Source organism: Cyprinus carpio, chromosome B2 (genome assembly GCF_018340385.1).
Source record: "Cyprinus carpio isolate SPL01 chromosome B2, ASM1834038v1, whole genome shotgun sequence".
Taxonomy (NCBI): Eukaryota; Metazoa; Chordata; class Actinopteri; order Cypriniformes; family Cyprinidae; genus Cyprinus; species Cyprinus carpio.
In genome coordinates, this window is record NC_056598.1 from 6,264,666 (window position 1) to 6,288,077 (window position 23,412).

Genomic DNA, 23,412 nt, shown 5'->3' on the forward strand with positions numbered 1-23,412 from the left:
AATATAGATTCACTTGAAATAATGTCACAATGCAAAAAAAAAAGGCCTTTATTTCTTTCTCTTTTTTATTTTATTTTATTTATTTACTTTTTTGTGCAATTTTGTATAATTATTTTAATACCCATAGGTATGCAGTTTATTCATTTGAGGCATCCATTTAACAACCCTTTCACACATTTCCCCTGAATCAACATCATGTGAAATTATCATTATAAATGATCCCAGCATGTTGTGATTGGCACAGCCTGCATTTCCTGTCTTGAACTTGTGTGCAGGTGCAGACTGAGTTATTAAATGGACTTAGATACTGTTTCCCATAATCCACTGGAGGGTGCAAAATCACATACACATACCTGTAACTACTGACAGAGCCACAGCAACCCATGTCCACATTGGCCAAATCTGTCTAAACCCCCTGCTGTGTAACATCTACACTGAGGCATGTCACTTGCTTCATTTTTATGTTTTTGCCCTGTTTTATTACATGAAACAATCCCCTTTCCAATTGTTCAGAGATCTTTAATCCATCTTCAGATCGGCTTAATGCAGTGCGGCTCTAATAGGATCGCTGGTATTAACCTCTGGGACAATACCGCCAGCTGTCCCAGAGCCCCCTATTGGCCAGGCTGAAGTACAGGGTAAGGGGGTGTGATGGGGCAGAACGAAGAGAGACTGAGAGAGAGAGAGAGAGGAGGGTAATGTGTTAGTGACTGAAAAGGGTGATGGGCTTTTGTAGTGACCAATGGTGGATTGACAAGTGTTTTTTCTCGGAGGGACATTCAATACCATCATTACTACCTTCCTAATTTACTCCTTCGTTCTCTACATGTCTGTTTCTTTTTGCCCCCTCGGGACGTTTGTGCACTCAGGTCAGGGTGTTTGTATGGCTAATTGATCGGGCAGTAGACGTGGACGTGTCACCATGGCTCTGGGTGCGGTGTGGAGCCGCATTAAAAATGTGTGCCAACAGAACGGCCTCCTCATCTTGTCAGTATTGGCCGTGGTTATCGGATGCCTGCTGGGCTTCTTTCTGCGCTCCAAACACCTCTCTGAGCAGGTTAGTTTTGGTTTTCCGCACCTCCTGAACCAATAAGAGTCAGTGTTTCCATCTTTCCTGCAGTGTCTCAACTTTCCTTCCATCTGACATTAGTTAATGGCAGATATTAATTGTATAGCTAAAGTGACAGCAGCTGGAGATACAGGTAGCTGGTATTCTTATTGACATGATGCATTAAAAGACACACATACAATCAACTGAATATGCCCTTTCTTTAATTAGTATGTTTTTAATTCCTGGAGTAGAAAAAAAGCAAAAGTAGTTATTCACTGAATTCTCTGAATTAGAATATAAAAAAAAAAAGAATTCACTGCTTAAAATACTAAAACTTTTGTCCACCAAATCAAAGTCATGTGGTGCAACCAACAAGCAGACAAATAAACAAGACAGGAAATGATTTCCTGACTGTGTGTCAAGGTCAATAAGTTTCTTAAACTATCAAATCTGTACTTTTTATGACAAGACAAGGTTAGCTCAGGTTGTAAAATGTCACGCGGTGCAACACCACAAAATATATTGATATTTGTCAATTAATAACTCGTGCTATTTATATGAAAAAAAAAACTTTTACCTTGAAAAAAGATGTACTGCATTTAAAAACTTTTAAATTAATTATTAAGAAGTGTACACTCAAATGCATTCAGTTGTTTACTTGATGGTTACACCAAATGACATTGTAATGGATTTTTTTTGTTGAAAATGGTATAAAAGTTTTTCAAAACCAAACTAAACCAATGTGACTGCAAAGTGGAAAAAGTGTTTTAAATTAGATTAATAAAAGATTTTCCTTTGCTTTAGAATGGACATTTTTTTATATAAAAAATATTTATTTACAACTTCGATTTTTTTTTTACAGTGCATAAAATATCAGATAACTAAACATTTGACAATAATCTGTCTACAGCACTGAGTGTTCACTAGCTGTTTCATTGATTAAGTGAGATGTGCTCTCTGTCATTATGACATGAGTAAAGCAGGCATCTAGTGACCCAGAGGATTATCAGTCAATCATCTGAAACGTTAAAGCACTATTGCAGTAAGTGACTGCTTAACTGCATCAATCATCCATAGTAAAAAAAAAATAATAATAATAATAACTTGGTCAGAATCTGGTAATACCTAAAAAGTCAAATGTGATAAGTTGATAATCAAATTTGACAAGTGATTATTTAATTGAGTTGAAGTTTGTCACTATATTTTCCATCAGTTATTATGTTTAGCAGTAAGCTTTGGCATCCCTGTCCGTTTAGATTACGCCACATGGCAGCTTTACAGACTTTACATGGCCCAAGTCAGGGATGCCAGTGACAGATGTAGGGGCTCGGTGCCAGCTGTGTTAGCATTAGCACGTGGCACAGGAGTGCCAGAGATGCACAGCCATTTGTCAGCATCGATCATGATGCTGCTTAGACAACGGCCCTGATCTAAGCTCCATATCCCTGCCCCCTCCTTAATGCTGGCCTGTAAGCGCTTTAACACCAGCATCATGACTCTCAGCTCCCTTCAAACACAATATGGTCTTCAATAAGTCTTTCTCTTGCTTAAAGGCTCTTCTTCAGCAACTTTTTTGGCCTGCAGTATAAGGTTATCTTGAACTTGAAGAAACATGATGATATTGGACAATTTGGATTATGATAGAACTGTATTTTCATGAACTAATGATGAAATTAACAGGACTGTAATATCAAAAGTCATTAAACAGTTCAACCATAATGTTCAACACAAAACACCTGTTTTTTAATGTAAATTAGGCATATTATAGATTGTGACTTATCCAAAATTATTTGTGTGGCACAGTTAACTTGGCGTATTACTGTACCAGCCACAGCAAGTTGTTTAAAAGAGACATTTGTATATGTTCGATGTTGATAATTAGTGGTTTCAAAATCACAAAACTCACAGTTTGGATCATATTGCATTTTTTGAGTCAAAAATTATATAAATGTAACTTTGCTTTCCATTTATTAAAGCACACTTTATGTACTTCTTCAATACCACAGAAAGAACATTTTTTTTCAAACATGATTAGTTGAATACTCAGTAATAAGTGAAATAAGTAAAAAAAAAAAAAAAAATTTTAAATAACTACAAGCATATACAATATACCAAAGCTACAAATAAAATAAGGTTTAACTGTTGTATTCAGGTACAGAAATGTAATAAGTTTAAAATAACAGTTTTAACTGTATAAATTCAGATTAATCTTTGATTTATTGTTTGATGAGGGTTAATGAAAGACAGCAGGAGATATTCATAGGCTGCTGTCACTTTAAGACCTGATGCACGCATCCAGTATAATGATACACATCCAATTTCTTTCTCTATTTCCATGTTTACAAGAATGATTGTGGAAAGGGGTATTTTGACATAATTTTATGTGTATGTGTATGTACAAGTGCAAGGAGATGCGAAAGACGAATCAACTCTGTGTGCCTCCGTGTGTGTGCACGCAGAAAACAAGGCGCGAGTATCTCTTCCGCCTCTTCTTGCACTGGAATGGCTTCAAATCCTTTGAAGCTGTAAACTGGCCAGACAAAACACGTAGCCTACAAACGTACACTTTGACTCTATGATAGATCAGTTTTGTGTGGTTCTGTTTCTCCTGAAGAGGTGAAGTACTTCCAGTTCCCAGGGGAGCTGCTGATGCGGATGCTGAAGATGCTCATCCTGCCTCTAGTAGTTTCCAGGTAAGAGAGGACTAAATTTACTCCTTCTTGAGGTCCCTGTTTGCATGAATCTTATTATGAGTAACTTAACTGTTAACATCTATGAATCTGGTAAAGCATGATAAACATGGTAGCCTAAACATAGACATACTGTACAGCTTTACATATTAATTTGGATGCCAAATTAAATCACTAGCAATCTTTACTGACACTTATGATCTACTTTTTATTTGAGGATCAGTATGCATTAGTATAAAAATACCAAATCACAGTACATTGCATTCACATTTAATTAGTCCATGCATTTCTTGATCCTATGACCTTGGTTTTGCTAGCGCCGTGCTCTACTGTATAAGCTTCATGAATGCTGTCATTCATATTATATTCTTTCTTCTGTGGAGCACAAAATGTTTTCTAGAATATCTGATATTTTCCATAGATAATTGAAAATGCATGATGATTTATACTGGAAATCTCCAAAAACGCCATAAAGCACAAAGCAGACTGACGTGTGCATTTAAGGCTTCTGAGTCCATATGATATATTAATATAAAAAACAGAGCAAAATTAAAACTATTATCCTTTCAAACATGGCACCTCTAGATGTCAGTGACATCACTGCTTCTTAAATATTTGATATATTATAAATATTATTTTATTATAAATATCAGCAGAAATGAAGATTTTCAGTGAATAACAACTGAAATGATGCATGTTACTCAAACAAAGCTATCACATGGCTTCATAGAGAAGACTTATTGGTCATATGCACTGACTTCAACACTTTTTTGTATCTCCAATCACTTTCATTGCATGGAAAACAGCAGTTCAGACATTCAAAAAATAAATAAATAAATAAATAAATAAATAAATTAGTTGTGTTCAACAGTAGAAGGTCATGCATTTTTGAAACAACATGAGAGTGAGTAAATGGTGACCAATATACATTTTTGTGAACTAACCCTCTAAAGCATAAAGCATGAAATGTTGTGAACTGTCAGTATTGGTTTAGGATTTAACAGCCATTTGTTCTACCACAAAGGTAGAAGAAAACTATCCAAACCAAATGATCACATGCTGGATGTATTTGCCTGCTCCGGTGCAGCAAAGTCTTAAAACGAAGTGGATTCTCATTCCAAACAAACACATTTCCTTCTGGGTCAGTGTTCCAGATGCCCAGCGAACATAAACACACGCACTAGGGAGTCATTACGTGGGGTCAGGGTTGTTAATTACCACTAATCTAAGGAAGCTAAGGACCAACTGCATATGCACAGTAGCCAAGACATCTCCAATCAGACACCAAAGTAGTGCATCCACATACAATGACCAGAGACTAAATATAAAACAGTCAGGTTTATGTTGACCTAAATGTAGTAGTTAGCGGCAAATTGAATTAGGAAGTAATTTGGGTTATGAGAACCTTCCTCATCAGGGTCCGAGATGGAAGATGCTCAAGGGTCTGTCAATGCCTTAGCTGGTTTAAAATAAATAAAAATGTCATATTAATCAAATGGTATGCTAGGGCTTAGGGGCCAAAGCAGGGTCTGCGTACTGTCCTCGTTTCAATGCCATCTGCCTACCAGCAAGAGCGGAAACCAGATTATCCGATGAACACACCAGCCTCAATCAAAGGCCCTTTCTTATCCCTGTGTGCCGTGCAGACACGCAGAACAGTTTTAAAAGGCCACCAATGGGGAATTCCAAGAGATTATGGCATGCACTTTATTCTGAATGTAGTTTACACTGTAAGAAATTACCATAATTTTAACAGTAAAATAAACTATAAAAAAAATGCTATAGGAAAAACCTGTAAAATGGTAAATTCCATTACTATAAAGTGAATAATTAATCAAACATGTAATTTTTCAGTAAAATACTGTTGTAAAATACCTGTGCAACAAAAAAATATTTAAGATATATTTTGTCCAGAAACAAATATGTTGTAAACAATGTAGTTAAAATAAAAATGTTTTTGAAATTGAAAATATATTTCTGTGTATTTCATATCCCAAAAAACTAAATGTTATATGTCCAAAAAAAGTATTTCTTCAAATGTAAGATGGATTTAAAAAAGGCTTATATGGAGAGCAAAATGATTTTTAATGCTTTAAAAAAAAAAAAAAAAAAAAAAATTATTTGAAAAAAAAAACATTTTAAAAATACACCAAAAATAGACAAAAGAAGATTGTTATCAATTATATTTATGTGAATATATTTTGAAACATATCTTAGCAGAATTTTCCCAGAATTTCCTTAGTGACAGTTCACATTTAATATTTATTCATTGAAATGTCCTTAAATGCTTTGTTTTCATTTATACAGATTTTGTGTGACTTCTTAAGTTGTTTATTTAATGTTTATTGCATTATTTTAGTGTCATGTGTATCACCATGATGGTGTTTTGTATTTGTGAGTATGACACTCTACTAGTATATAGTATTTACATCAGCTTGTGGAAAAGCTACTTGTGATGAGCTTTGATTCATCAGGAGACATTCTCATATTCACATGGGTTTTTTGCTGGTTCTCAGTGTATTGTAAAGGTAGATTTTAGTACTTCAGTAGGTTTGTATAATAACTTTGTATCAGTTAATGCAAGTCTATAAATGTTTGCTACTGTATATTCATGCCAAAGATCTGGCAACCACAGCAGGCGTGTGTGTGTGTGTGTGTGTGTGTGTGTGTGTGTGTGTGTGTGTGTGTGTGTGTGTGTGTTTCTCCTCGGTCTATAGGCAAATACTGTTACATGATAGATGCTTTAGATGTACTGCCTTTGATAACATGCCACTTTCTGAGCCCCAATCAAATCCAAATCTCCATTTCCTGTCGTTCTGCGTTTACATTTTAATACATAGATGTGCAGAATGAGAATCTGTACAGAGCATGATGCAGGACACATAATCCTCTCGTATGTTAAAAAAGTCTGCTTTAAGACATTTTTGATTTTTAATGCTGGGTGCTGCTGTAGTCATTGCGTAATGATTGCATCTATATGGAGAAAATCAATCGACATTTTGAAAGATTAAGGCATGTCTGTTTTCAGCTCGGCTGCATCATGGTGGCAGATTGATGAGATTATGTTCCTTAAAGCTGACATATGTTTTTTTTTTCTCTCTCCAAATTTTGTGCTGGTGGTGGTGTTTGGAGGTCTTCTGAAATGAGGAGATAAAGTATCCTCTTTTGTGTTTGTTCTCTTTAGCTTGTAAAACCATGATCCAGATCTATTTGATGTTTTAATTTTATTATTATTATTATTATTAGGGACCAGTTCTCACTATTAACTTGCCTATTAGCATGCATATTGCTGCTTTATTGGCTGTTTATTAGTACTTATAAAGCACATATTAATGCCTTATTCTGCACAACCATATTTTAGATCCCTTAATCTGACCCAATACCTAAACTTTACAACTACCTTACTAACTATTAATAAGCAGCAAATTAGGAGCTTATTGAAGCAAAGGTCACAGTTAATAGTTAATAGTGAGAATTTGTCCCCAAACTAAAGTGTGACCTAACATTTTTTGCACATTTATAACTTCAGCCAATAAGTATTAAAGTCTCATCAAGTTTTTATACATTAGTAGACATTAGTAGACATGTTTTATCTTAACAATATGTACAGTAATTAATTGAATATATTTTTATTACCACAAACTCTTGCTTTGTCCCTTTAGTGAAGTATTAGTAGCTTGATCATTAGTCATCAGATAATGAGTCAATACTGTAAGTGTAATTATGGTAACAGGAGGTGCAGCTTTAATTTATGTTTTATTTAATTTTTAATTTAATCATCAAGTTGTCATATGTGACCAATAGTGTGATGCTATTTCATGTATTAGTTTATTAGTGATTTACTTTAATAATAAGCGATTTATACATAACTAGACATGAGTTATCATCTGTTCTGTTTATTATTGTACTGTCGATTAATTTCAAAATTAGTACTAAAAATAGTTCTGAACACTATATGGTAATATTTAATTGCTGGTACATTTGAATTTCATAACAGTTACATAAGAATTACATAAGAGTGTCTCAAAACCAAGATCAAAAACATGTCCAGGCCATAGTTCACCAAAACATAAATAAGAAATCATGTTTTGCTTATAGAAAATTACATTTAGGACCAATGTTTTTGCACTGTGACAAGGCAAGCACAAAAACAACTTTTCATGATTGTACAGTTAAAAAAAGTTTAAACTAAAAGGTATTTGCTGTACTGTGAATATGTAGTTTATGTAAATAAAAATTCAATCATTGTTATAATATTTTGTAATACAGTAAAAACATTTTGTAAATTAAGTGTTATTAAGTAGTAATGAGAACATGGTGAAAATCACAGTTGAGAACAAAGGAAAATAGAGAAAATGATCAAAATTAAAATTAATTAATCAATTAAATGAAATAAAATAATGTGATACATAAACATAACATTAAATAATGTGAATGTAAATAATGTAAATAATGTCACAATGCAAAAAAAAAAAAAAAAAAACATTTTAATTTAAAAAATAAAAGATCTTAAAAACTGGCTTATTTTTATTTATACAAGATACTTTTTTTCTTTTACGTTTTGCTTTATTATTTTGGCTGAAATGTGTCCTAGACATATTTTTATGCATTCAGCTATTTGGATTTGTGTGAGTGTTTCTGCTATATACTGTATGCAGGTGTTTTGCTTTGTCCCACCTCAGAAATATGACACCCATGTGACCTGCGTGGGGAAAAGGCCCAGGCGCAGAGCCTTTATCTGAATTTTCCCATCTCCAGGCAGGATTAAGGGTAATGCTCCTGTCAAACAGAGGTGCTTCACAGAAAGCTCCAGATGGTCTGGAAGTCCTGCTGGCCGCCTGTAGCAGAAACACATGCAGGGTACAACAAGGGGCTTAACACACATGTACATACACTATTAACATATATGTGCACCTGCTCGTGCACAACCAGCACTCAGTACAATACAGTGCTAGAAGAGAAAAGAAGTAGGCCTATGGATTATTAGACACTACACTCTAGAGTGATTAAAGTCACTTAACAGACTGAAGTCAGACATGAAATCAAAATGAACTGTTTATTTTCCTAAAGGGATATTCATTGCAAAAAGCATTTTCTTAGTATTGTTGTCTCAGTTTTATTACAAATATCGAAACATTCTTAAATCAAGATACATGTACTTCAGAAGTAGAATGACACAAGGTATTAAGTCTCGTTTTGTGTCAGAATATATCAAAATTAAGTGATTTTTGTTGTCAACTGTCAGATTTTTTTGTTCTTCTTGTTTTAAGCAAAGAACACATTTTTCAGAAAACAAGACTTAGGTCCAGATTTGCTAAACAGGGCAAATTAGCATAAGAGTGCAATTTCATAAAAGCACAGAAAACTGACAATGCACACATTAAAGAACACAGATGCATCCAGATAATTTCCATAATGGCCAGCGCAAATTACCACATGCTTTAAGACATGCTTTTTTTGGGTGTTAAATAATGGTGCAAATATCAGTGATTTGACAAGCACAAACATTAGTAAATTGCGTTGCGTGATTCATTTTAATACTCTCCTCCCATAAATTCTGTGTCTGAAAGGGAAAATCCTACAAATGCATATTCAATAAGGTCATGCACAAAAATAAAATAACTGCAGGAATTTATTTTATATGTTAAATTGCATTAGTGACTGATGTAGTCAGGTTAGTAGCATTGCTCATTTTGGTTAGTTACTCTCCAGCAAAGGATGTCTCATATAGAAGGCAAAGATTTCATTGCTATAAAGCTCTTTTCATTGTCTCTGTGTGCAGCAGTGATCATTTTGGCTTTGTGTCTTACAGTTTTTGTTTGTTTCACCACACATATGCAGCGTTCCAAATCCTCTAAACAATGGAGAATTGCTAATTTAAAATAATGAATTCAGATCAAGGGACCTTGACAGGTTAATTGCGCTTCCATCAATGGATGCAATGATGGAGGAGCAAATTGAGAATACAATCGAGGAATCAATATCTCGACATAATTACAGAATTATGATTCCAATGAGTATTGAATGGAAGAGGATTTCCTCTTGTCTTATTTAAATTAGCCTCCCAAAGTACTTTTATCAAGGACTCATTCAAACTGAAATAGCTCTATGAATGTCAGTGACATAGCACTTCTGAATCAGTGTCTGATACTGTAGCTTTTAGTGGGTCTGAACATCTGCTCAATTTCATTGCTAGTCAGTATAAAGAACTAGAATGTCTGGGATACAAGTGTCTATGGTTGGCTTGAGCTCCTCTCTGTGGTCTCAACAAAGGTATTATCTTACCGTGTTTTATTTAGTTTTTTGCTTTTAAAGTGAGTATACCTGTTTAATTTATTATAAACTCTTATTAAGCTGAAGCCGAGTGCCTCTAATAAAGTTAAGAGCACTGATGATCAAGTTACCAGAGCTAATGCTGAAGCTAATAGCTCATCTGACATGGCTGAGAAAAGTCCAGATGCCGCTCTCACTATGTGCCCAGAGATATGTAAAGAGATGTCTGAGTCAATTTTGCAAGGAGCAAACGCCCGCTTTGATGCTTTTGAACTCAACTTTCAGAAGCTTGCAACTTCTCAGGCTGAGCTACAAGCCTGGGTTGCTAATCAAGAGTTGGCGACCAGTGAATCTGAGGCAAGGATACAGGGGTTGGAAACCAAGTATTCAGAGCTGTCTAAACAAAACAGTCGGCTTGGGGAAGAGCATTTCCCTCATCTGGTTAAAGTGGATTGAGCACATCTTTCTCTTTAGCTTAAACGGGCCGCGGACGAAATGCCGCACATAATCCTGGCATGCATCCATCATTTTCAAGAGAAGGAGCTGATTCTGTGCCGCGGGAGACAGTTGGAGTACAGTTGGAGTACAAGAGAAAAAGGGTCCTGATCTTTCCTGACTATGCTAGCAAGGTGATTACTTTTGGGATGTAATGCAAAACCTGCACAAAAAAGGAATCAAGTTTATGCTGCAATACCTGGCTAGGCTACAAATTCAACATCAGGTGGTAGGGGGTGCCTACAGTTTTCAAGGATCCGATGAAGGCAGCACTGTTCGTGGAACGGTCTGGTGTGAACTTAGGGGACTAGGTTCAAACATTTTTGAACAGGAGACTCATATTAAAGCAAACGAGCAGCATAAGTGAAGGTGTCGCTGGATAGCACAAGTTTATCAATCACCTTTCACTTCTCATGCTCGGGGTGTGGCCATCCTCTTTGGAAAAATATTCCATTTCAATTTTCTTCTATGGTCACAGACCCCCATGGCAGATATATAAACTCTTTCCCGTTGACTTTCTTGAATGTCTACAGTCCAAATACTGACAACCCTTATTTTTACAAGAAGGTTTTTGATTTACTCCCCGATGGGAATAATTCTAATATAGTAATCAGTGACTTGAACGGTTATTTAGACCATTATTTAGACAGTCGTCACCCACCTGGAATTGCATCAGTACAGGTCCTAAACAATTTGCTTAAGTGGAGAAATTTGGTGGATATTTGGAGAATTCAACACCCTGCTGACAGGGATTATTCCTATACACATGTTCACAAATCTTACAGGAGAACTGATTCTTTTTTAATCGATTTTCAGTTAACTTCTCATGTTACTGAAACCAAATACCACAACATACTGATCTCTGATCACAGTCCCCTTACCGTGTCTGTTGATCTCTCCCATGAAGCAGTCTTATTCCTTGCGTTTCAATACATCTTTGCTGGTTGACAGTAAATTTGTAGACTATATTATCACCTAGTTAAAAGAATTTCTAGAGTTTGACGATAATGCGGAGGTGTCAGATTCTATGCTCTGGGAGACTTTAAAGGTTTTCATGCTTGGGCACATTATCTCCAACGAATCTAATGCCAAAAAGGAAATATAGAAACAACTTCTAGAGATACAAAGTATTCTTCCTATTCTTGAATTGGCATACCAGGTGTCAAAGTTATCCGAAGATTTTAAGAAGATAGTGAAACTTAAGTATAAGTATAATTGTATTCTTGGAGGTCAAATAAACAATCTATTTTTGAGAATGAGACAGAAATATTTTGAAGCCGGTGATAAGCTGGATAAGCTCCTGGCAAGACAACTTAAAGGGGCTCAAGCCTGTAGGTCAATCCATAGCATTAAGTCCAAGGATGGCACCCTGTTAACCAACCCCAAAGATATTAGTGCTCGCTTTAAAGAATTTTATAGTGAACTGTACACTTCCAGCTATGAAGCCACTCATTCTGATCTAACTTATTTTTTGGATTCTCTTGAAATACCCAAACTTAATGATGCTGCCAAGGCTGAATTGGATTTGGACAAACATAACAAACATCTATCCTCCATCATTCATCCTGACCACACCTGGCAGATTCTCCTTTTTTAACATACATCGCCTCCTCAACACGATATACGCTGATCACATAAAAGCTAATAGGACAGCAATTCGGTCCTTGGATGCACAGAAAGCTTTTGATCAGGTTGAGTGGCCTTACATGTTGGATCATTACAAAAGTTTGGGTTTGGTGAGACATTTATATCATGGGTTAAATTAATATATGCTAGATCAGTGTGTTCAATTTTAACAAACACGGACAGGTCGTCTAAGTTCCCTTTACACTGCTCGGTATAACAGGGTTGTCCCCTTTCGCCTGCTGTTTTTGCTATTGCAATAGAACCCCATGCCATATGTATAAGAAGTCAAAAAGATATCACAGGTCTCAAAGTATAGGGGAGTGAAGCCCTTATTAGTCTTTGTGCAGAACTTTATGTTCCCATTCTTTAGAGTTAATTACATCTTTTGGGAGATTATCTGGGTATACAACCAACCTGTCGAAAAAGTAACTTTATGCCACTCTCTGATACTTTATATAGGTTTTTTTTTTTTGGTAAAACGTTCCATTCAAAATAGTTAGGGACCACTTTGTATATATAGGGCTGACAATTCCTAAAGACCCAAAATTATTATGTAAATTGAATTTTGTGAAGCTTCTTTCAAAACTCAAATGTAATATAGAGAACTGGAAAATCTCCCAATTTTTCTGTCCTTATTTAAGGAACTGGATTCTGTGATTTTGTCTTATGTTTGGAACTATACGACACATCAGATATCTAAAATGCATCTACAAAAGTCCAGGTCTGTGGGTGGTCTGGGTCTGCCAGTATTTAAACATTATTCCTTTAGTGTACTGGGAGAAGGGAGCACCGGACAATCTGACTCCTGATGTTCCCTTGTGGGTGCAAATGGAGACAGGCCTGGCAGCTGGGACCTTATTAGCAGCCATGTTATTCTCCAAATTAGATAAGCCCACAGCTATAAATAAGCTAAGTATTGTGACGAAAAATTCTATCAAAATCTTAAATCAAGTAAGAAAAAAAACTGTCCCTGCCAGAGACCTCTGTGTATACACCAATTTGCTACAATCATTCTTTTTCACCCCATGGTCTGACAGAACCTATTTTGTTTGGAAGGAGAGGGGCTTAAGTTCTATAAAGGACCTTTATTTTGAGGGAAGGTTTGCATCATTTAATCAGCTAAGAGAGAAGTTTGATCTGCCCCATTCACACTTTTTTCATTATTTACAAATCAGGCATTAACAGAAGTCCAAAATTTGTGATTTTGAATTCCTCCCTGAGAAACGTGTTTTTTGATGTTTTCTGAAATACTCCTCACTGAACTAGGAGCTGAGCTCTCCAATGAAACGTGGGATAGGTTTTTGACTGCAGTATCAACATGCAGACATCAATTGATATAATTCAAGGTCATTCGTTGCTTGCATTATACCACCACCAAACTGCACAAAATGTTCTCTTCTGTTTCACCATTGTGTGACAAGGGCAAGGTCTCGGAGGATACAACTGCTCGTGCTTTTTGGTTTTGCCCTTCACTGACAAGCATATTTGATTCGTACTCTAAAGCCTATAATAGGCCTCGTATGCCGGATGCAGAACTTGCTATCTTTGGCTTTTCACAACACACCTCTAGCCTTCCAAAAACTTTACAGCAGGCCCTTACACTGGGCATGATTGTGGCTAAGAGACTTATATTAAAGAACTGGAAGACATCCTCACCTCCCTATTTTTGAATTTGAATTATGATCTCTGTCATATAAATGGAAAGACTCCAATTTCTGAGGTCTAACTCCATTGAAAAGTTTGTCACTGTCTGGGGATCATTTCTCGGATATTAAGACAAACTATTATACAATTTTGTATTTAAATACCTTTGAAAAAAAATCAAATGTATTTTGCATTTTCAAAATACATAAAGTATCAACCTCCTTATTAGACTGCTGATTTCCTGCAGGGATGGGCAGTATTTCAATACTATTTTGTATTTAAATACCTTTGGAAAGAGTCAAATGTATTTTGTATTTAAATACATTTAATCTTAGTGTTTTTGTATTTAGAATTTTTGTATACTTGTTGATACAGGAAATCGGCAGTGTAATAAAGAGGTTGATTGGAAAAAAGTATTTTATGTATTTTGAAACTACAAAAATACTAAGATTAAGTGTATTTAAATACAAAATACAAAATAGTGTTTTGTATTTCAAATACATTTATTTGAAATACTGCCCATCCCTGTCTGTAGTCTGAGACAATGTTGTTGATTTTTTTTTTTTTATAAAATATTTAAAAAAAAAACAAGTGTCTATGGTTGCACGTTCCACTTTTATAAACATAGTTCAATGATTTAGTGTTTCCTGAATCCACAGTTCCAACAAACATTAGCAAACAGCATCACAGCTTCATTTCTTTCTATTCTGTTCTGAATTGCCTGGTATGGAATGAATTGAATGCACCAAACATGCATCTGAGGTAAACACAGAGCAAACATCTATTTTATTTAAAAAGTGTATATTAATAAATTAACCACTATTTTTAGTGTTAGTTATTAATTAACTGTAGAGCTTGAACAATGAAGATAATTTACCTGTTTTGGAGACGTATTATTATTATAGCTCTGGTCTTTGAATCTTTTTATGCGACAATGTTTATTTATTTATTTTTTATTATTATTTTTTATTGATTTTAAATTCTTTTATTTTATTTGATATTTTAGCATCTCTGCATTCATTTGATTTATTAACATTTAAACATGTTTTTCTCTCCTCAGTTTGATGTCTGGTTTGGCAGCCCTGGATGCTAAGTGCTCCAGTCGACTGGGCATTATGACAATCTCTTATTATCTGTGGACGACTTTTGTGGCTGTGGTGGTGGGCATTGTCATGGTCGTCATCATCCACCCAGGTGGAGCTGCCCAGAAGGAGGATTCGGAGGACAGCGGGAAGCCCATCATGAGCTCAGCTGATGCTCTGCTGGACCTTATCCGGTAAGCCTGTGCTGTTGTGTATCCGTGATCAGTCTGTTTGCTGCCTATGCTAGGATAGTTATTGCGTAGGCTTCAGTTAACTATGCAGAGAAAAACACTGTTACTTCCCTCATGTTTTCAGTGATAGAACATAAAGGGTTCCAGATATCTCAGAAGCTGAGCCTTTGAGCTGTCTGTTAAACCTTGTGAGTAAAGCTAATGATAAGCCAGTTGCTGTTTGCTTGAGTAAATGAGGCCGTTTTTTAATCCCAGTTACGCTGTGTCACTGTTCCAGTCGGTCAGTGGAACAGTTAGTCAAGAACTTGTCACAAACAGTTACATGAATGTAGTAAGTTCATATGCAGTCAGGAGGAGAAAGACAGTCCCAGACCTTGACATTCATTTCACTTTACTTATCTTTGTTGCACTTAAAGGCAATTCTTTATGTAGGCAGCAGTATATATACTCATACACATACACAATTCTTGACTGTTGGAAATTGTTAGTTAGTTCAGGATATGTATTGAATATAACGTTCTTTAAAAGTGAGCCACACGTTTTATATGCAAGGATTCTTGTGTTGTGTGTATTGATCATGAGCATTATTATTGCTATCTACTTGTCATTTCTCAGAAATGTAAACATAAATCCCATTATACACAAATGCAAAGATGCATTGCACCATCAGATGTTGTTGATTGCCAGGCATAATGATTTTATTTTATTGTGAAAATCTGGATTCTGTGTTAAAGTATAGTGTCCGTGATGTTGAGGGATCAGGAGAGCTTAGACATGGCTCAGTTTAGGGTTGGCTGAGGACTAAGAAATGGGGAACTCCTGCCCCATGCACCTGTCTCCTGTGCTGCGTGACAGAGCACGGCCCGTGTCAGTAGAGTGCATGGTGAAGACTGGAGCCAAAACTGATTAGTGATCTGAGCCAGAGACCATATGGCCCTCACTGAGGTGATGAAAGAGGAGGAGACTACTGATACAGCCACAAGATTACCTCAATTTGTTAAGAGTGCATTTCATGATGAAAGTCTTAGACAGGTAAAATTAGAAAGGTACCAAATTAGCACGTGATATTTGTGATCTCCACTGAGAGGTTATTGGGATTGGCACTTCTGGGGCCCTCTGTGCTAACCAGACGCAAGGCACTTGGATTAGGATTAGGTGACTGTGTCACAATGTGGACACTTCTGCAATGCACTTATGGTGCTTTTTCTGGTGATTGGAAAGAACATATGCCAATATAAAATATAATACTTGATGTGTAGTGATTTGAGTTCAGCTTAAATGCTATTATCTTTTAACTTTAAGGTTCATACATTTTAAACTTCAGTTACAGAGTTGGACTTTGTCCAACTGAAAAGTTTCTTGTCATAATATTCCTCTTCTTCTATTGTGCAAGGGGTGCTTTTACAGATGCGAAAAAATACAGTGGTTGGTCGACAGCAAATGTTGTGATTTGGATGTTGACCTCATTTAATTAGCTCAGTCAACAAAACTTCCTGTTTATCCAGCCTCACCATCTTAGCTTGTTGGTCTACCAGACTGACCAGCACCAAATTAGTGGATGATCAGAATAAACCAGTTTAGTATTTTCAGCAGAATCCCACTGATTCTGTGTAGTAAACATTAATATTCATTATAATATTCATATAAAAAACTCTCTTTCCTCCATCAGCAACATGTTTCCAGCCAACTTGGTCCAAGCAACTTTTCAGCAAGTGAGTTTTTATGTTTTTCTATTAGTTTCATGCCTTGCGCCTTCAACGCTGTTAAGGCCCGTTCACACCAATCACGATAACTATAAAGATAACGATAAAGATATATTTCTAAAAATCGTTCTCAATATTAAAGAATAGCAGATTTCACACCACAGCTATAACGACAAAGGCACAGAGAAACGATATCGTTGGAATCACTTTCAGAACGATTTTTTTTTTCCCAGCACTGAACGATAAAAACACTGACAGCCAATCAGAATCAATCCTGCTGTGACGAGCTCCGCAGCAGATGCGCGTGTGCTTAGAATAAACAGATGATATCGTTCACTTTTGTGGATGCTAATATCATTATCTTTATATTTATCATTCTTGGTGTAAACAGGGCTTAAAACTGGAAAAATGTCATATTAAAGATATTTACTGCTGTGTACTTAAAATGTTGCTTCGTAATTCACACCATGCAACTGTCATCGGCCAATTTTACAGATTGTTGTGTTCATATAAATCAGTATTGTCTGCTTAATTGTGCAGTTCTTTTCTTCTATTTAAATTAGTTGTAGTCATCTGCTGCTCAATTTAAGTTAACCTTCAAAAACAAAAATAAATAAAAAGCAGTTTACACTTTATTTTAAAGTGTCCTTGTTACAGTGTAATTATACATTTAATTACTGAGTAATATTAATTAACTACATATGCTTACTATATGGGTTAGGATTAGGGTTTGGTTTAGGGTTACTTTCATGTAATTATGCATAATTTATCATTATTATAATAGTAAGTACACGTAACGTGTAAGAAGGACACCTAAGTGTTACCAAAAACACTGTTAAATATATCTATTTTTCATACTGCACATTATAATATTGTGATGCCTAAATTTACTTTGAACATTTAGTGTTTAAATTCATTTATTTAGACAGAATAATTAAGCGCTGTAATGTGAACTGATCATCAATTATTGGCTAAAACATGGAAATAATTATCAGCTCGGCCAGAGTTGTATGCATAATGTTGAAATTAACCTTGCATGTGTACAGTTCCTTTGATATTGTATCTTTGCATTGCTGTACTTTTTGCTGTAAATTTGTTTTATATATGCCATGTTAATGATGAATTGTAATGGAATTGTAGTATCGCACAAGGAGCATCCCCATCATGAAGCCCAAACCAACCATTGGTCAGGACGTACTAGACGCCACCACCAGACGGGTCTTCATTTATGGGATCCAGGATGACAACGGCACAGATATCCAGAACTTCTCCCTGGACCTGACGCCACCTCCAGATGTGGTCTTCAGGACGCTTCCTGGCACCAGTGAGGGCATGAACGTCCTCGGTATCGTGATCTTCTCAGCTACTATGGGTGAGTGGCAGCAGCAACATCTGGAATTCCACAGCTTTATCCAGTCTGTTTTATAAATATTCAGTTATTCGTGTCGTTTAGGAATCATGCTTGGAAGAATGGGACCAAATGGCAGCGCTCTCGTCAACTTCTGCCAGAGTCTCAATGAAGCCGTGCTGAAAATTGTGGCCATTGTTATATGGTATATACAAACATCATGTAACACAAACGTAAAATTATTGTATGTCTCACTACGACAATAAACCAAATAACTAGAGCCGTTACACAGAGAGTTATGTTGGGGTCATTCTTACCAAACTATGGAAGCTTGTTTCCACAAAAAAAAAGGTAATTGTGACTTTGTATCTCACAATTCTGACTTTCTTCTCAGAATTGCGAGTTTATATCTCGCAATTATGGATTTTTCCCTCTGAACTGTGAGATATAAACACACAATCGCTACTTATAACATCAGAATTGTGGGATATAAAGTCGAAATTGTGTGTTATATAGTCAGAATTGTGAGATATAAACTTTTTTCTCGCATTTCACAATTCTGACTTTTAATTCAATTGTAAGTTTACTTTACATTATCTAGCAATTCAGACCCATTTTTTCTCAGAATTTTGAGATATAAACTCGCAACTATGAGCTATCCGACCAATTCTGAGGAAAAAAAGACTGACGTTATCACTCACAATTGAGATATATATCCACAATTCTGAGAAAAAAGTCAGAATTGCAAGTCTGACAACTGCTGAGATGTTTTCTCTCAATTGTGAGTTTATACCTTGCAATTCTGACTTTTTCTCTCAGAATCGTGACTTTATTTATCAGAATTCTGAGTTTGTATGCAATTCACAATTACCTTTTTTATATGCGTTGCACTAAAAACATTCAGCACTGCACCAGTGTTTGCACCTACATACCGAGTGCAACTGTTCAGTGAATTCCCCCTGAATGGCATCTATCTCTGATGTAACACCTCAGGTACTTCCCGTTTGGGATTGTGTTTCTGGTGGCGGGAAAGATCTTGGAAATGGATGACCCCTCAGCTATGGGGAAGAAACTGGGCTTCTACGCCATCACTGTTGTCATGGGGCTGGTGCTTCACGGCCTGTTCATCCTGCCTTCCATGTATTTCTTCATTACGAAAAAGAGTCCCATCGTCTACATCCGAGGGATTTTACAGGCCCTGCTCATCTCATTAGCTACTTCATCCAGGTAACCGCACATTCATGCAATTCATAGTTAACAGAAAACTGCCCATCATCACTATACAGCTGAGGATCACACACTACCAGACATTCAAATTGTTCCAAACACACCAAACTCATGCAGAAACAGGCACCTCATTGCTAGAAGACGCATAATAAATGAAAACAAAAAGTTGTGTATTCCAGCCTTGAATTGAAAGTAGCACAAATGTAAATGACAAACTCTTGTGTTGTACTCCAGCTCTGCCACGCTGCCTATCACTTTTAAGTGCCTCCTGGAGAACAACCACATTGACCGCCGCATCATTCGCTTCGTACTTCCTGTTGGTGCCACTATCAACATGGACGGCACTGCCCTATATGAGGCCGTGGCAGCCATTTTTATTGCTCAAGTCAACAACTACGAGCTGGACTTTGGACAGATCATCACCATCAGGTAGGGTACGAAAGGGGTAAGATGCCCCTTTTGACCATAGACCTTGTCTGGTAACATTTATGCTCTAATTTATCTTGACTATTCATCTGAATATGAACATTTTTGATTGTTCCTTTTGGACAGTTTTAATTTGTGTTACATTTTCTTCTTTTGTTTTTTTTTGTCAGTGGATAATATTTTTATTGTTTGTAACACTACTACTACTAATACTACTACTACTAATAATAATAATAATAGTAATTATTATTATTATTATATGTTATATTAATGTTGTTTAGTAACTCCATAAATGACATGCAAATTTTAAACATGATTGTTAGTTCCTTTGTTGCGACTCACCAGCTGGTGGAATTCGCTTAATTTATTAATATATTTATTTTTTTATATTTATTTATTCATATATTAATTTATGATGATATAACATAATTTATTAATATATTGAATATGGATAAATTAAGTGATATACATATATAAAATATACATATAATTACATAATGTAATTCAGATGACTGGATTCTGTTCTTTCATTATTTAATAATTTAATAATAATAATTTGTCAAAAAACATACATTTAGTATTTAACATTAGTGCCAAATCATAATGATATATATGTATACACACACATATATATCTTACGAAAATATATCAAGTTCTTACTCATTCTGTATTTTGTGAATAATTTTTTCTTTTATTTTATTATTTATTTTTACTTCAGCATCACAGCTACAGCAGCGAGTATCGGAGCTGCTGGCATTCCACAGGCCGGCCTGGTAACCATGGTGATCGTGTTAACCTCAGTGGGACTTCCTACAGATGACATCACTCTTATTATCGCTGTGGACTGGGCGCTGTAAGTCTCTCTCTCATTCATTCATTTCCATTGTAAATGTAGATTTGTGATGTAGAGTGTAGAAATGTAGACCAGCCAAACTGCTACTCAAAACTAGCCCAATCACCTTCTGGGGCATATCGGCTATCAAAAATCATTCCAAAATCATGTTTAGATGAGTCAAAACCTCCTTTTGGGGGATCTTATCTCAGTCGAAATCACATTCCAGGGTGGAGACCTGCAGCAACAGTATAAAAGTAGTCCGATTCCGTAGGAAAACTACAGATTTGGCAACACTGGTGATTGATGTTGGTTAAGATTTATAATTAATAACTTTTTAAATATGAGGTTTACTCGTGTGTCTGTTAGGGATCGGTTCAGGACGATGGTGAACGTGATGGGTGATGCTCTGGCCACAGGAATCATGGCACACATATGCAGAAAAGACTTCGTGAAGGAGGGCGAGGAGGTGGGAATGAGTTTGTAGAGGTTGTTTGAAACAATAACACGTTGCATGTGGACTCCATTGCATTATAAAAATGAGGATTTCATCTCTTCTCGTCACAGATTCCTCTCATCTGTGAGACCAAGCCCATGATCAGCATCCAGCAGATGATGTCCTATCAGAAAAACGGCTGCTTCCAGCCCCCTCCACCGGGCCCCCTGAGGAAACCCGAGCACCTGTCTCCTGACGTGGCCCGTCTCATGCAGCTGGAGGAGGGCATCAGGCCCCCGGACAAGAAGAGGTCCCCTCATCTGTCTCCACACCATTACAAACGAGACCATAAAGACAAAGACCACTGTACCATAGACATGAACGGTCTGGAGACCAATGTCTAGACTCCTTCACAGACCAAAACTGAGCTGCAAGACGCCAGCCGTTCTCTTTCTCTACCTTTGGATTTGTGTGTGAATGTCTTTGTAGGGAGTTTCACGACGGGAAGCTGAAGCGATCGGGGGCTGTGAATCTTTGGACCTGCTGGGGGGATTCACTGAACGCTGTTGACCCCGGAGGCTGAGCTCCTGGCCGAAGTGTGTGGAGGAAGATCGGTGTACGTATGAGTGCTATTGTCATTGTGTCCTTTCCCTGTGATCCACAGGAGAGAAGAACAACACTCTTCATGGACAGCTTGTCTGAGGAGTGTGGATATGAGTTGTTTTATTATGCTGCTGAGATCTTTTTTCATCTTCAGAAAGGTTCTTTTTCAAAGCTTTCTCTGTTTAAGTCTGCTCTTTCGGTAAAAGAGGGAGGAAAAAACTGTCCCCTGAAGAAGATTTAACCACCAGTGATCACATACAGCGGCCCCAAGAAGTTTTTGGACACTTATAGTATTAAAAGTGTCCAAATATCAGTGCATTATATGAGGGGTTTCAGCCTTTAACTCCATCTAGAGCTGTAGACAACCCTGAAACTTAAACATGGCTATAGCTTAGGGCTTAACATAAATATATATAGAGAGAGAGAGAGAGAGAGAGACTTAAAATGCAAAAACCTCCAAATCTGTCTGAGATTTTTCTTTTAAATGAGTATTTTAATCAGGCTCCTATGAAAATAACATTGGACATTTGAAAATAAGGCATTCGATAACTGACTAATAACCTTGCCATTAAAGTGAAATTACTGAACCTAAATATCGGAGTCTGGTAAAAAAAAAAAAAAAAAAAAAATGCTCAATTAAAAGAAAAAAATCCGAGAGGTTTTTGCATCTGAAGTCTATATAGATAAAAGCCTGTTTTGACATCAAAAGTATTTGGAAACTTTCTGACTGTCAAACATTAGAACGATCATGTGACACTGAAGTAATGATGCTTGACCAAAACTCCAGCTGGTTAAAAGTTAGTTTTGAGACAAGATGTTTATAAGTTAGTAAGAAAAGCTCCAGCATCTTTTGTTTGTAGATGCTTGGCTTGATCTTTTATCCAATGCACTGCTGTTTTATGATTATATATTCAAATTGGACTTTTTTTTAAGTGTACAAATATTTTTGGGGAATACTGTAAATATATACAGCTGTATGCACACACTACTGTTCAAACGTTTGGGGATCAGTAAGGTTCATTTTAAAGAAATTAATACTTTTATTTAGCAAGGATGCACTAAATTGATCAAAAGTGACAGTAAAGCCATTAATTGTGTTACAAAAGGTTTATATTTCAAATAAATGCTGTTCTTTTGAACTTTCTTTTTATTTAAGCATTCTGAAAAAATATATTTATTATAGTTTCCACAAAAACAGGAAGCAGCACAACTTATTCTACATTGATAATAATTACAAATGTTAAATCAGCGTATGATAATGATTTCTGAAGGATTATGTGACACTGTAGACTGGAGTATTGATACTGAAAATTCTGCTTTAAATCACAGGAATAAATAAATTACAATTGATTTTAGATATATTTTAGATTAGAATTTCATTAAATAATGTAAAAAATCTTTGTTCTTAATTTTATTGAGCATAAGAGACTTTGTTCACAAACATTAAAAAAATCTTACCAACCCTAAATGTTTGATTGGTATTGTTTGCATATTAACAGACCTGTAACTCTTCAGGAGGATGGTTTCTAACCCCTGCTCTAGTGTATAATGTCTTGACATGTTCCGATTTCAGGGCAAGCCCAACTAAAATGAACACAAACTTCTGTGAATTTTGTCAGAAGTGGGCTTTATGGACTCAACACATCATGCCACACACTCTCAAAGCCTTACACAGCTTGTATGGATTCTTTGTGTTAAAAAATGTCAAATGTAATAATTGTGATTTGAATGAAATTCCATAAAATGATGACTCACTCGATATGCCTAACGAAAGCAATGCATTTC

The 23,412-nt window shown here is 36.0% G+C and overlaps 1 protein-coding gene across 1 annotated transcript; it reads left to right on the forward strand.

Moving 5' to 3' along the window:
- Positions 1–161: 161 nt before the first annotated feature.
- On the forward strand, positions 162–22,598 carry slc1a7a (solute carrier family 1 member 7a). The gene is made up of 11 exons (XM_042717865.1): positions 162–1,058; positions 3,666–3,744; positions 14,840–15,055; positions 16,722–16,764; positions 17,896–18,127; positions 18,209–18,308; positions 19,097–19,330; positions 19,565–19,759; positions 20,475–20,609; positions 20,958–21,057; positions 21,156–22,598. Exons 1-11 carry the CDS (start codon positions 923–925, stop codon positions 21,426–21,428), a joined length of 1,743 nt encoding a protein of 580 aa, XP_042573799.1. The 5' UTR covers positions 162–922; the 3' UTR covers positions 21,429–22,598.
- Positions 22,599–23,412: the final 814 nt, after the last annotated feature.

What these genes read in the sequence shown, in the direction of transcription:
- slc1a7a (XM_042717865.1), top strand. Translation starts at nt 923, where the DNA reads ATGGCTCTGGGTGCGGTGTGGAGCCGCATTAAAAATGTGTGCCAACAG. An exon ending in GGACAGATCATCACCATCAG is followed by an intron (nt 19,760 to 20,474) that starts GTAGGGTACGAA and finishes TTTTTACTTCAG; the next exon opens with CATCACAGCTACAGCAGCGA. An exon ending in ATCGCTGTGGACTGGGCGCT is followed by an intron (nt 20,610 to 20,957) that starts GTAAGTCTCTCT and finishes TGTGTCTGTTAG; the next exon opens with GGATCGGTTCAGGACGATGG.